The sequence below is a fragment of the Ipomoea triloba genome, chromosome 10 (genome assembly GCF_003576645.1).
Source record: "Ipomoea triloba cultivar NCNSP0323 chromosome 10, ASM357664v1".
NCBI classification, from domain to species: Eukaryota; Viridiplantae; Streptophyta; class Magnoliopsida; order Solanales; family Convolvulaceae; genus Ipomoea; species Ipomoea triloba.
In genome coordinates, this window is record NC_044925.1 from 26509270 (window position 1) to 26521246 (window position 11977).

General features: G+C 35.9%; 1 protein-coding gene across 1 annotated transcript; it reads left to right on the top strand.

Moving 5' to 3' along the window:
• The first annotated feature begins 4137 nt into the window (after nt 1-4137).
• On the top strand, nt 4138-9214 carry LOC116032105 (calcium-dependent protein kinase-like). Its single transcript, XM_031274506.1, has 9 exons — nt 4138-4385; nt 4550-5329; nt 6627-6770; nt 6854-7006; nt 7134-7249; nt 7701-7868; nt 7976-8103; nt 8602-8701; nt 8781-9214. The coding sequence occupies exons 2-9, from the start codon at nt 4558-4560 to the stop codon at nt 8853-8855; spliced, it is 1656 nt and encodes a 551-aa protein (XP_031130366.1). The 5' UTR covers nt 4138-4385; nt 4550-4557; the 3' UTR covers nt 8856-9214.
• The last annotated feature ends 2763 nt before the right edge of the window (nt 9215-11977 follow it).

An 11977-nucleotide genomic window follows, 5' to 3' on the forward strand; every position in this document is an offset into this window, starting at 1 on the left:
GCCTCTAATTCTATTATTAAAAAATGAATGTCCTGTTTGGTAAAATAGTTAGTATATCAGTCAATTTTGACTTATTTAGCCACTATTAAACTATTTGACTTTGATTAGGAGTAACTTTTTGTAACTCCAAAATGCTAAAATTCAAAAAGTTGCTCAAAATAACTTTTTCAATTAATTTTTTGAGAAAAGAAATTACTATATCAAACAATTATCAGACAGCTAATTTACCAAAACACTTTTCTACAATCAGATAATACTATCAATTAATTATACCATCTAACCCAATCAGCTAACAATCGGATCGAAATGAAAAGCCAAACTATGGTCAAACCATGCTTCTTTTATTACTACACTATTTTACTTCTCAAACTATGCAACGAATCCTCTCATACTACGTGCTTGAGTGTTTACTTTTAACCTTATGCCTTGTTTGGTAGTTCATTGGACTATACAAAGCCTTGTTTGGTAGTTAGTGGACTATACAAAGCTTGATTAACCTAATACTGCTTTCTCGAACCAATATCTGATCAAATAAGTTTTATAATTTTTTTACTATAGTAAAGTACAAAAGTTCCCCACGAAACACAACCTAAGAGATTACCTTGGAAATAATTAAGGCTAAAGGACTATACTGCAATTAGAGCTGAATTAAGAATGCAAGGAATGAAAGCTTTGTTGCTGAAAATATATAAAGAGGATATTGTGTATGATATTATGAAAACATAGATGACTTATATTTATTGGTATTGGAATTGTGTTGTTGGGTAGCTTAAGTGGTCAGCTCAAATGATTTTTTAATTAATATTTAGTCCAGCTTCAAGTGATATGATGATGGTCATTGAGAAACTTTGACCAATCAGTACATAGTGGAAATTAATGAAGACATCTCGTACATAAAAGTGTACACGCGACAAGCACGAAAATATGGGTTATAAAAAAATGTATTGAATGAAATTGCCTACCTCTATTTTAATCACATTACTACACAACTAGTTGTCTTTCTTCTTTTTTTTTTTACCCCATATTAAGGCCAAGCCACAAACCTTAAAATACAACCAAGTTATGGGTGGCCGAAGTCCCAAGTATACGTCCAAATTAAATTCCATTTTATCAATCACTGTAGGTTCCTCTCTGAACCTTGCATTCATGATTGATGTGCATGTAAGTATGTATGCTTGAATTATATTGCTTCTTGAAATGATTCTGCACTCTCATTTCGCGTGTGTATATACAAGAAGCCACGATAAACAACAAATCGCCTCTTTACCTAGTTGCATAAGACACAATTTTGTTTATCATATTGCATCGAATCTCTACCGCTATAAGATTAATTTGAATGTAGTTCAAATCAGCTCACAAAGACGGACTCTTATTCAAAAGTAAAGAATTTAAGCAATAATCAAATATAAAAAAAATAAAATCCAGTACAATTATTGTTGTTCACTAATTGATAACATGACGTTTGTAGTGTTGAGCATATAATATATAAACATAAATGTGTAGTCTAACTATTATTTAAGTTTTTAGTTTCACTTGATAAAAAAAATATTACCGTCCACATGTTTTTTGGAACCCATCAAAGAATTATTTTCTGGTGAAAGGGCATGTTGAGTATATAATATATAAACATAAATATATAATCCAACTATTACTATGTATTTTAGACTTTTAATTAAGAATAAACACATTATTTAATTTCCTAATTTTGTATATTTTGTATACCAAAAGAGTGAGGGGAGAAAACCAGAAAGAACCAAAAGTAGGTGAGACTTTTGTCTGGGATCCCATGCATTTACAACATTATTCCAGCTCACATGCACCCTTCATAATTCCTCAGTCAATTTTGTCGATTTTTGTATACATTTCCACTTTGGTCGGCAGATCAGATCAACTGATTATGGTCTATCAACGAGAATCGACATGAAAAAAAAAAACCAAAGATAAGAAAAAAAAAAAAAAGACTTAACTTATAACTCCAATTTAATAAATTTATATAATACAAATATACACAATTTGATTATCTGACTTTATAGTTATATTAACAGTCCGGGGTCCACCCACGTGCTCCGAGAGGCACGAGAGCTGACCCAAAGGGAATCGTCACTTGTGAGAATTAAATCCGGGTTCTCCCGAAATTCCTCCCCACAAAGAGAGTTCACTTGCCACTTGAGCTACCACATTGGGTTAGTTCATTAACTTACTGCTCTAAGTTGGTGAGTTAACAGGGCAATCGTTTTAAAATTTGTAATTGAAATGGGCTGGGCCCAACCCAAAAATGTACCACTAAAGGCAAAGGATCTAGGGTGAATATTGGGCCCAATGGGCCGAACATAACAACAATACCACCTTAAAAACATTCTCTAGTTTTTTCCCTGTTTACATGTTCAATCTGGTCTGCTGTCATATACTTTGTAGATATCTCTGAATGGGTAAGTGGCAGCAAAACAGTTTGATGATTGGATAAGGCATAAAGTGTTAATCCTTTCATAAATGAAAGAATTATTTTTTTCCAATGATTGCCATTCTTCCCTGTTGTCATTTGGATTAGTAAATGAGAGGGGTAAAAAGCTGGCACAATGGTAAATCGAGATTAGTCGTGTTTACTAAATCACGTTTATATAAATGTAAATTTATGTGCGAATTGAATAGTTAGGAATCATAATTATATTGACTTTCATTTGTAATTTTAATAAATTATTCTCATTAACAACGGGATAAAACTAGTCGATCCATAAAATAAACGGGCAAGATTCAATTTTTAGAACTCCAAAATTAACGATTTATGCTTTTTCTGGCTTGCTTTGACAATATGACAGCTCTACTCTTAGAATTATTGTGCATCTTTTGAATGGTGACTCTGTTAGTATTGTCTAATTTCTTCTTTTTTTTTTTGTATTTTGTTTACTATTTTTCCTCTCTATTTTTTTTTAATTATTGAAGGAAAAAAAAAACTATTGAAATTATCTCACATTGTTTAATAATGTAAAAGTTCCATATTTTTTAATAGTGTCAAAGTTTCAATTATACCCAAAAATCATTTAAATTAATTCAAAACATGTATAATAGATGCATGTAAGTTAAATTCTAAATATGTCATTTAATTAATGCACTTAATAAATTTTTAATACATCCCTAATCAGTACAAGAAAGTACGGAGTATATGATAGGGAATATTCATCGGGTTACTTACCTGTGCGTACCACGTGCCTGCTCAGTAGCTGATCAGGGAGTTGGGAGAAACTATTTCCTACTATAACCAACAACAAAGCTGATCGACATGATATAAGAGAGTGGACCAAGCAAAGGCTTAGCTAGCTGTAGTGTATGCTTGTCTTGAGATTTGCCCCAACCATCTTAGGTTGGGATGGACTATCAAATCTCGATTCTCACTTTGAAAGTTAAGCCTTATTCCCTTAGTTCAACCCAATTGCAGTAGAAACAAGAGTATCATGAATCTTAGCACACGTGGGGAATCAACAAAGCCTCTAATATTTCCTTATGCATCAGCCGCACGTGTTGCGCACGCCAAGCCTCCGACATGTGTTCCCTTCACCTCCTTAAATACCGCATTAAATGCTAGAGGGAGAACTTTTGACATTTTCAACATAATCATTGCAAGCTCGGGACCCTTCGAGGCTCCGACCCACTATAACCTTTATCGAGCTCAACAACTTAAACCAACAAACAGACAATTAAAGCACACGATCCAACCTTACTATTTGTGGATACGACTGTATTTACCACATCAGTATATATTTTAATTAGAAATGTTATTAGAAATAGAAAGAGCAAAAAGTATATTTAATTTTATTTATAATACTTGTCATTCTTATTATTTAATAGGATAAGACTTTTCAATCATATTTTATCATAATAATAAAAATAAACTAATCTTGTATAATATCATTTTTATCTTAATAATATAATATTTTTTTATTAGAAAAATATTAAACTTTTACTAATATGTTTTTGTTTTCTAAAATAATTGAACAATCTAGGTGGTCAAATGATTAACAGATGATAATCACAAACTTCTAATGAGAGTGGTCTACACTCAACACACAGCTTGGTAAAAATTTTACAACGCGGAAATCGTCAAGTTGTATAGCGTTATCCATGACATGAGAAAAGGTTTGAATTCCAAAAAAAGAAAAAAGAAAAAAGAGTGAAAACACAAAGGGAGGGATATAGGGAAAAATAGCAACAAAAAGCAGCAGCACAAGGTCTACGCAGCCTACAGCATATGAGCTTGAGAAGTCAACCGACAGGGTTTCTTCTGGGATCTGAGCAGAATATCTAAACTTATCAGAGCAGAGAGAGCTTGACTGCACAAAATCTGATCTGGGTTCTGCTCCATCGCCCTCAATTTGAAGATCTTGATTGATGTAAACTCCCAAATTTCTCATGCTTTCAATATTTTTATTTTTTATTTTTTGTTGCAATTGTTGTTGTTTTTCTTGGTTTGAGTTGAAACCTGTCTTCAAAGATCTCACCTTTTTGTAAGCATCCTTTAGATTCTAAACTCTAAAGTTTGAATCTTGATTCTTAGGCTGCAGAATGGGAGGGTGTTTTAGCAAGAGCAAGTCTAGGCAAGGTGATGTTAATGGGTATAGGCAGGGAAGAGGAGTGGCTACTGGGTATCAACCTGTGACTGAAAGCCATCAAAAGGCATCCTCAACCCATGCCCAAACCTATACCCAACCTGAAAGGTCTTATAATCCACAGCCCAATCCCCAGTCCTATGCTCCAATCCATGTCCCTGCAAAACCCTCAGTGGCTTCAGTGCCCCAACCCATTAGGCCTGTTCAGAGACCTGAGCCAAATAACATATTGGGGAAGCCTTTTGAGGACATTAAGGCACACTACAGTCTTGGGAAAGAACTGGGGAGGGGCCAATTTGGGGTGACTTACCTGTGTACTGAGATTTCCACCCGGCGGCCTTATGCTTGCAAGTCGATTCTGAAGAGGAAGCTTGTGAGCAAGAATGATAAGGAGGATATCAAGAGGGAGATTCAGATTATGCAGCACATGAGCGGGCAGCCTAACATTGTGGAGTTCAAGGGTGCCTTTGAGGATAGGCAGTCGGTGCACCTTGTCATGGAGCTTTGCGCTGGCGGGGAGCTGTTTGATCGGATTATTGCGCGTGGGCATTATTCCGAGAGGGCTGCCGCTGATTTGATTAGACAGATTGTGAATGTGGTTCACATTTGCCATTTCATGGGCGTTATGCATAGGGATCTCAAGCCCGAGAATTTCCTTCTGAGCAGCAAGGATGAGAATGCCATGCTGAAGGCGACCGACTTTGGACTCTCTGTGTTCATCGAAGAAGGTGAGTTCATTGTAGTTGAAAATTCACAAATACATCACGTGTGCCATTTTAATTCCTTATGACCTTGAATGCTGCAAAGTTAGATTTGGGAATACAACATGATTTGGACAATATTGATTTTGAAAGGTGTCTGTCCAGGTACATGAGATTTAGCACTTTCAGTTTCTTGCAACTTGCCAACTTTTGCTTAATCGTGGCCTATTCCAGCTTTTGAACATTCACAACTAGTTAAATATTTATAGACACTAGTTTATTGGAGAAGTTTGATCATGACCTCTTTATCGTTGATTACACTGTTGTTTAGAAGTGGATATTTTTTGATAAATGGATGCGATTGTGTGAATCGAAGTCATAGGTGTTCTCCAGCAACATTGATTACGTCATCAACCATATCTTCAGTGTTGAGTGAGGAGGAGTGCTGTTTCCTTGATATTAAAATATGATAATAATATTCACGAGGAAATCATTCATGCTTCATTATATAAATCATTGAAAGCCCTGTTTATGACAATCAAGTGCCTGTTAGGTACATATTATTAGGTCTAAGGTCACAACTTTTTTTTTTAATAGAAAAATAGAAGTTATCAAGAAACTTAAAAAATGAGTATTGTTCTCTACAAGAAAAAAAAAAAAAAGAAATAGAAAAATCTTAGAAGTGAGATAAGACAAGCTAACTGTTCCCTTTGAAAATTTTAAGTCATACACCTCCTTATGCACCGCCAATTCCACCCACATCACTGACACACACTACATACATACCAAAAAAAACTAGAACATCATCAACAGCTTTGGGCCATAAAGGTGCCAAGAACGCCATTTGGTCACATAGAAGATGTGTTGGAGTAGTCCAGTTCTTGAGAGATACTAGCAATCGGATCTAACCAAATTGCCCATAAAATAACCGAGTAAGTGGGAATGTGCAATTGAATCTGCGAGCACAGGAACTACTTCAATTTATTTGTGGTAATTGGTAAAAGGACATATGTCGACAAGTTTCTTATGTAGTTTTTATGTATATTGATAAAACATTACAATCATTGTAATCCCCTCAGTGGATCTTCTGTGAATAACTCTAATGGCAATCCATTGTGGTTGGCTTTCTGACTACTTAACACACCGATATGAGAGTATTTTGAATTCCCTTCCGACCAAATAGACTTTCTTTTCGTTTTAATGACTATAAGTTGGTGATGTTCGTTAATTTGACCCGTATTTATTATGGGTATCCCTGTTACTCTGCCATCCTACTTTTATTTTTGACACATAAGTCACCTAACATTTTCTTAATTAATTGCAGGAAAAGTTTATCGCGACATAGTGGGCAGTGCATATTATGTTGCTCCTGAGGTATTGCGTCGTAGTTATGGGAAGGAAGCTGATGTCTGGAGTGCGGGTGTAATTTTATATATTCTTCTGAGTGGTGTACCTCCATTTTGGGCTGGTGAGGATATTGTCTAATTAGCGATTGGATTTTACATCTGTTACAGTAATACTGCTAGTAATTTAATGAGTTATTTTGTGCAGAAACGGAGAAGGGAATATTTGATTGTGTACTAAAAGGGGAAATTGATTTTGAAAGTGATCCATGGCCATCAATATCAAATGGTGCAAAGGACCTAGTCCGGAGAATGCTTACGCTGGATCCAAGAAAGAGAATTTCTTCTGCTAGCGTTCTTGGTATTTCAAAATTTTCCCAATTCTATAATAAAGAACTTCATCTGTGCATTGCAGTATAGTATATTTATCATTCACTGTCACATACATCAATGTCTTGTCCTTAAAGTTCACTATTCCTGTTAAACAGAGCACCCATGGCTTCGAGAGGGTGGCGAGGCTTCAGACAAGCCAATTGACAGTGCCGTACTTTCGAGGATGAAGCAGTTTAGGGCAATGAACAAGCTCAAGCAACTTGCATTGAAGGTAAATAATTCGAGCTTTTATTTTTCATTTGGCTCTGATGTTATATGCTCTCTATAGTCTATTCACAATATCTAAACAACCTCTTGCATATCATTGTACGTTTCTCCTAGAAGCTATTTATTTTTTGTTCACTATTCTAAAATTGCTCGATATTGGCTCCAAGATAACTGGGATTCAGGTACGGGATTACTTTTCTCTTACTAGACATTATTGCCCTCATCTGAGCAATACGGGCTTAGGATATTAGTATTACCTTTCCTTGCACATAATTAATTTAAGTGAATATACCAACTTCGATGTACAAAGGACTATTATGTGTGCATTTGGCTAAGAGTAAATTACATTTGTAGCACAGTAAATCAAGGATAAATGTCTAGACATTTAATGTTGTTTTCTTTCTGATACGATGTCCTATTCCAACCTTCTGATATTTTGTACGAGGGAAATGTAGGTCATTGCTGAAAACTTGTCTGAAGAAGAAATTAAAGGTCTTAAAGCGATGTTTGCAAACATGGATACGGACAATAGTGGTACTATTACCTATGAAGAATTGAAATCTGGACTGACTCGGCTTGGATCAAAACTGACTGAAGCTGAAGTCAAGCAACTTATGGAAGCTGTGAGTACATGATTGTCGTTCAGTTTGCTTTAAGACTTTTTCTTTGTCTATCCTAATGGTTTGTGCTCATTTTCTTTTTAAAAAATATTAAATAAAAATAAATTCAGGCTGATGTGGATGGAAATGGAACAATTGACTACATCGAGTTCATTACTGCAACAATGCACAGACATAGGCTTGAAAGAGACGAGCATCTTTACAAAGCATTTCAGCATTTTGACACAGACCACAGTGGGTAAGTCCATAAACGTTAAAATATTATATCATCATCATAGTTTTTTTTTTTTTTAATACAACTGACCCTATTACATTGTAGTATCTGTTCATACATACTTTCTCAACCTGTTGAAACACAAGGGGTCATCTCCTCCACTGAGGCTTGATCATAGCTTATTATTGCATATATCTCATGACTAGCTTCTCTATAAAGCAATCCTAGCAATATGCTCCAGTGGGATGCTTTTCTTTTTTATTTTCCCCGCCTAGTATTATTGACACTAGGTGGTATAGCATATAGGAAGTTCATCGATCATAACTAAGATTATAAAATCCGAGCCATTAAAGTTGAATGTTCTTGTGACCTTTTTTTACCAGATATTTCAGATTTTCCTATTTATTGATGCTAAACAGACAATTATAAGCTATCGATTTATGAATCAAGAGAGGCCTGTATACTTCTCATGTAATTTCCATTCCCCTTTAATTTACAAACTTGCTGTTTTTGCTCTTAAAGATTCATTACAAGAGATGAACTCAAAAGTGCTATGATGGAGTATGGTATGGGCGATGAGGCAACTATCAAAGATATCATTGATGAGGTGGACACAGATAATGTAAGTCCTCCCCGAGAAACCAATTTGTATACTTCGCCTTGGATTTTGGTTTATGGACTGACAATTTACTCTTGAACAGGATGGAAGGATCAATTATTCGGAGTTTTGTGCAATGATGAGAAGCGGAACCCAACCACAACAAAAGCTTTTTTAATGCATTGCAAGCAAGATGAATTTATTATGGAGCCACCTGTATTGTGAGCGGGATTTCATATATAACATACATGGAAGTTTACAATCTGCATGTTTTTTGTTCATCACTTGACCTTCATAGGTGACTTAAGAAGGAAACCGGTGTACCCCGAGGCACTTTGGTGTAAATCTCTTTGAGTTTATATGTAGTGTGTGTGCATATGTCCTAGCTTCGTTCTCGCGCTATAACTTTCTTAATATGTAACTTGATCTGTAACAATTTTACCGGTAGAATAAGTTTATGTCTAAGGATTTCTTGTTTGGATATGGTGATCAATGGTTGAGAATAATGGAATAGAGAATCTTCTGCATATTTTGAAATTCCCCAGGCATTCATACTGCATTTTAATGAATCTCAGAAAGTGACATTTCTGAGGAATCTTCTTTGTGTCTGGACCCCCTTGAACCTCTTTTTTTTTTTTTTTTGCCATAATGGATGTGATGACAATGAAATGTGGATAAGGCTTTATATTTTGTTACACAATTGAAACTTGCCTTTATTTTATAAAAAGTTAATCTCAACTAGTGTTTCTTTAACTTTCTTTTAAAGGATGTTTTCTTTTTCACTAGATTCCTATCCCTCTTACTTTTTACCTGTGCTGAAGTGCATGTTCGGAATGATAAAGAGTTGCGGGTCAATTTTAATCTATTACAGTGTGTATTAAAAGTTCCAGTCCCTAACAAACTAGGGCGCAAGGAAGACAATTGTTATGCCGTGGACCCGGGTGCACCTTGCAATGTGCACCCGGGTCCTTAAACGGCGTCGTTTAGACGCTGGGTGTAACGGTGCTGTTAGTGGCACCGTTTCACCCAGCCAATCACATTATTATTATTATTTTTTTTTAAATATAAAATCCATCTTCTCGCGCAAGTTACAACCTTTCTCCTCCCTTCGCCGATACACTCTGCAAGCTACAGCCATCGCGATACACTCTGCAAACCCATTTTCGCCGCCGATACACTCTCCATTCCTTCGCCGTAAAAGCATCACGTCGCCGTAAAAGCATCACGTTCGCCGGAAGTTCTTGAAACTACACTAAGCAGCAGTTTTCCGATTTCAACGCCGACGAGCATTTCGCCGACGATCAGCAGTCGTTCACTGCAGCACTACAGCACTCGTTCACTACAGCACTACAGCACCAAGCATTTCGCCGACGATCAAGCAAGCAACAGGTATTTCTTCACATTTTGGGATTTTAGTTCAAAAATTTTACGATATATTCAATGTTTTGTGATTCTTAATAGTTTAATGAGTTTCTCTGTGAATGTGAGGTTTTCAAAATGTGAATATGGAGAATATGAAGCGTGAAAATGGAATTTCGAATGTCTAAATGCATAACATTGATAAATATAATTACAAAACATATTGCCCTTGAAAATGTGTGAATGTAGAGTGTTCAAACTGTGAATATAGAGTACTGCTTCTGTGAATGTAGTGATTTGAGTGTGTGAATGCATAACAGTGTTGATATAAGTACTAAACATGTTGCCCCTTAAATGTGTGAATCTAGAGTTTTCAAAATGTGAATACACAGTATATGGTATGTGAATCTAGTGTTACGAATGTGTGAATGTAAAGAGATAGTAATAGGATTACTGAACAATTATCACTGAAATGTATGAATGTGTTGTTTTCTAACTGTGAATATAGAGCATTGCTTCTGTGAATGTAGTGATTTGAGTGTGTGAATGCATACCAGTGTTGATATAAGTACTAAACATATTGCCCCTTAATGTGTGAATCTAGAGTTTTCAAAGTGTGAATACACAGTATATGGTATGTGAATCTACTGTATTGAATGTGTGAATGTAGAGAAGATAGTAATCCTATTACTGAACAATTATCACTGAAATGTATGAATCTGTTGTTTTCTAACTGTGAATATCTAGTATAGCTTATGTGAATATATAGTTTTCAATGTATGAATCTATAGCCCTGTGGTGTTCTGTTTTTTATTTCTAAATTATTCAGTGGTACAATTGGCAGCAATGGTGAACACAAGAGCTATACTTCCCTCTCAAGCTGGAGAGGCAGACAGTTCAGACTCGTCTATCCCAGCCGAAGTAAGAACAAAACAGCGTAATGATAGGCCCTCTGCCGCTGAAAAACAAACAGGGAAGAGGAAATCAGTGGAAAAAGGGGAAGGTGGTTGCGCTGAAAGAGCAGCAAAGAGAAAAACTGCAACAAAAAATCCATGCACAGATGAGGATGAAACTGTGGAGAAACAACAGAAGACATGGAATACAAGAATGAGCCCGAAAATCGTGGCGGAGTTTGTTCAAGAGCTTACTGCTGAACAGAAAAGGGCCGTGGAAGAGATCGGATTTGGAGGGATATTACACCTCCAACTAACAAAGAGTGAAGGCCCTCTAATGAAGTACTTGATTAGGCAGTTCGATGTTTATCGCTCTGCAATCCAACTTGAAGGGGGTGAATTGCTGCTTATAGAAGAGGATGATGTTCAAAGAACATTGGGGATCCCACAAGGGAGCAACGTGGTTGAGGAGGCCACAAGATTTGAGCATCTGTCAGAAGATGGTGATAGTGCAGCATATGCCAACCTTGTGGCATCATGGAGGGAGCGATGGGGGATTGATGGTAAATCCCCAATCACAACATCAATGCCCGGGCAGATTCTGAAAAGAGGAGACCATGGAGATATGTTTAAACGCGACTTTGTCTTATTTATAGTATCAGCAATGCTGTGTGGCCACCAAGATAGGTGTTGCAACTTTAGGATTCTAAAATCCTTGATAAACCTTGACCAGATCAAGACCTACAATTGGTGTGCCTATACACACAAGTCCATGGTCGACTCCATTCAATCTTTTCAGAAAAATGACAAGCAATTCTTCACTGGACCCGTTGCATTCATCCTAGTAAGTTCACTTTATTTTCGATTTTTATAAAATATTGACTTATTTGTTTGTGAATCTAATGTATTGAATCTGTGAATATATGGATATGAATGTGTGAATCTATAACAGATAGTAATATAATGTGTGAATATGAACCTTTCAAACTGTGAATCTAATGTATTGAATCTGTGAATATATGGATATGAATGTGTGAATCTATAACAG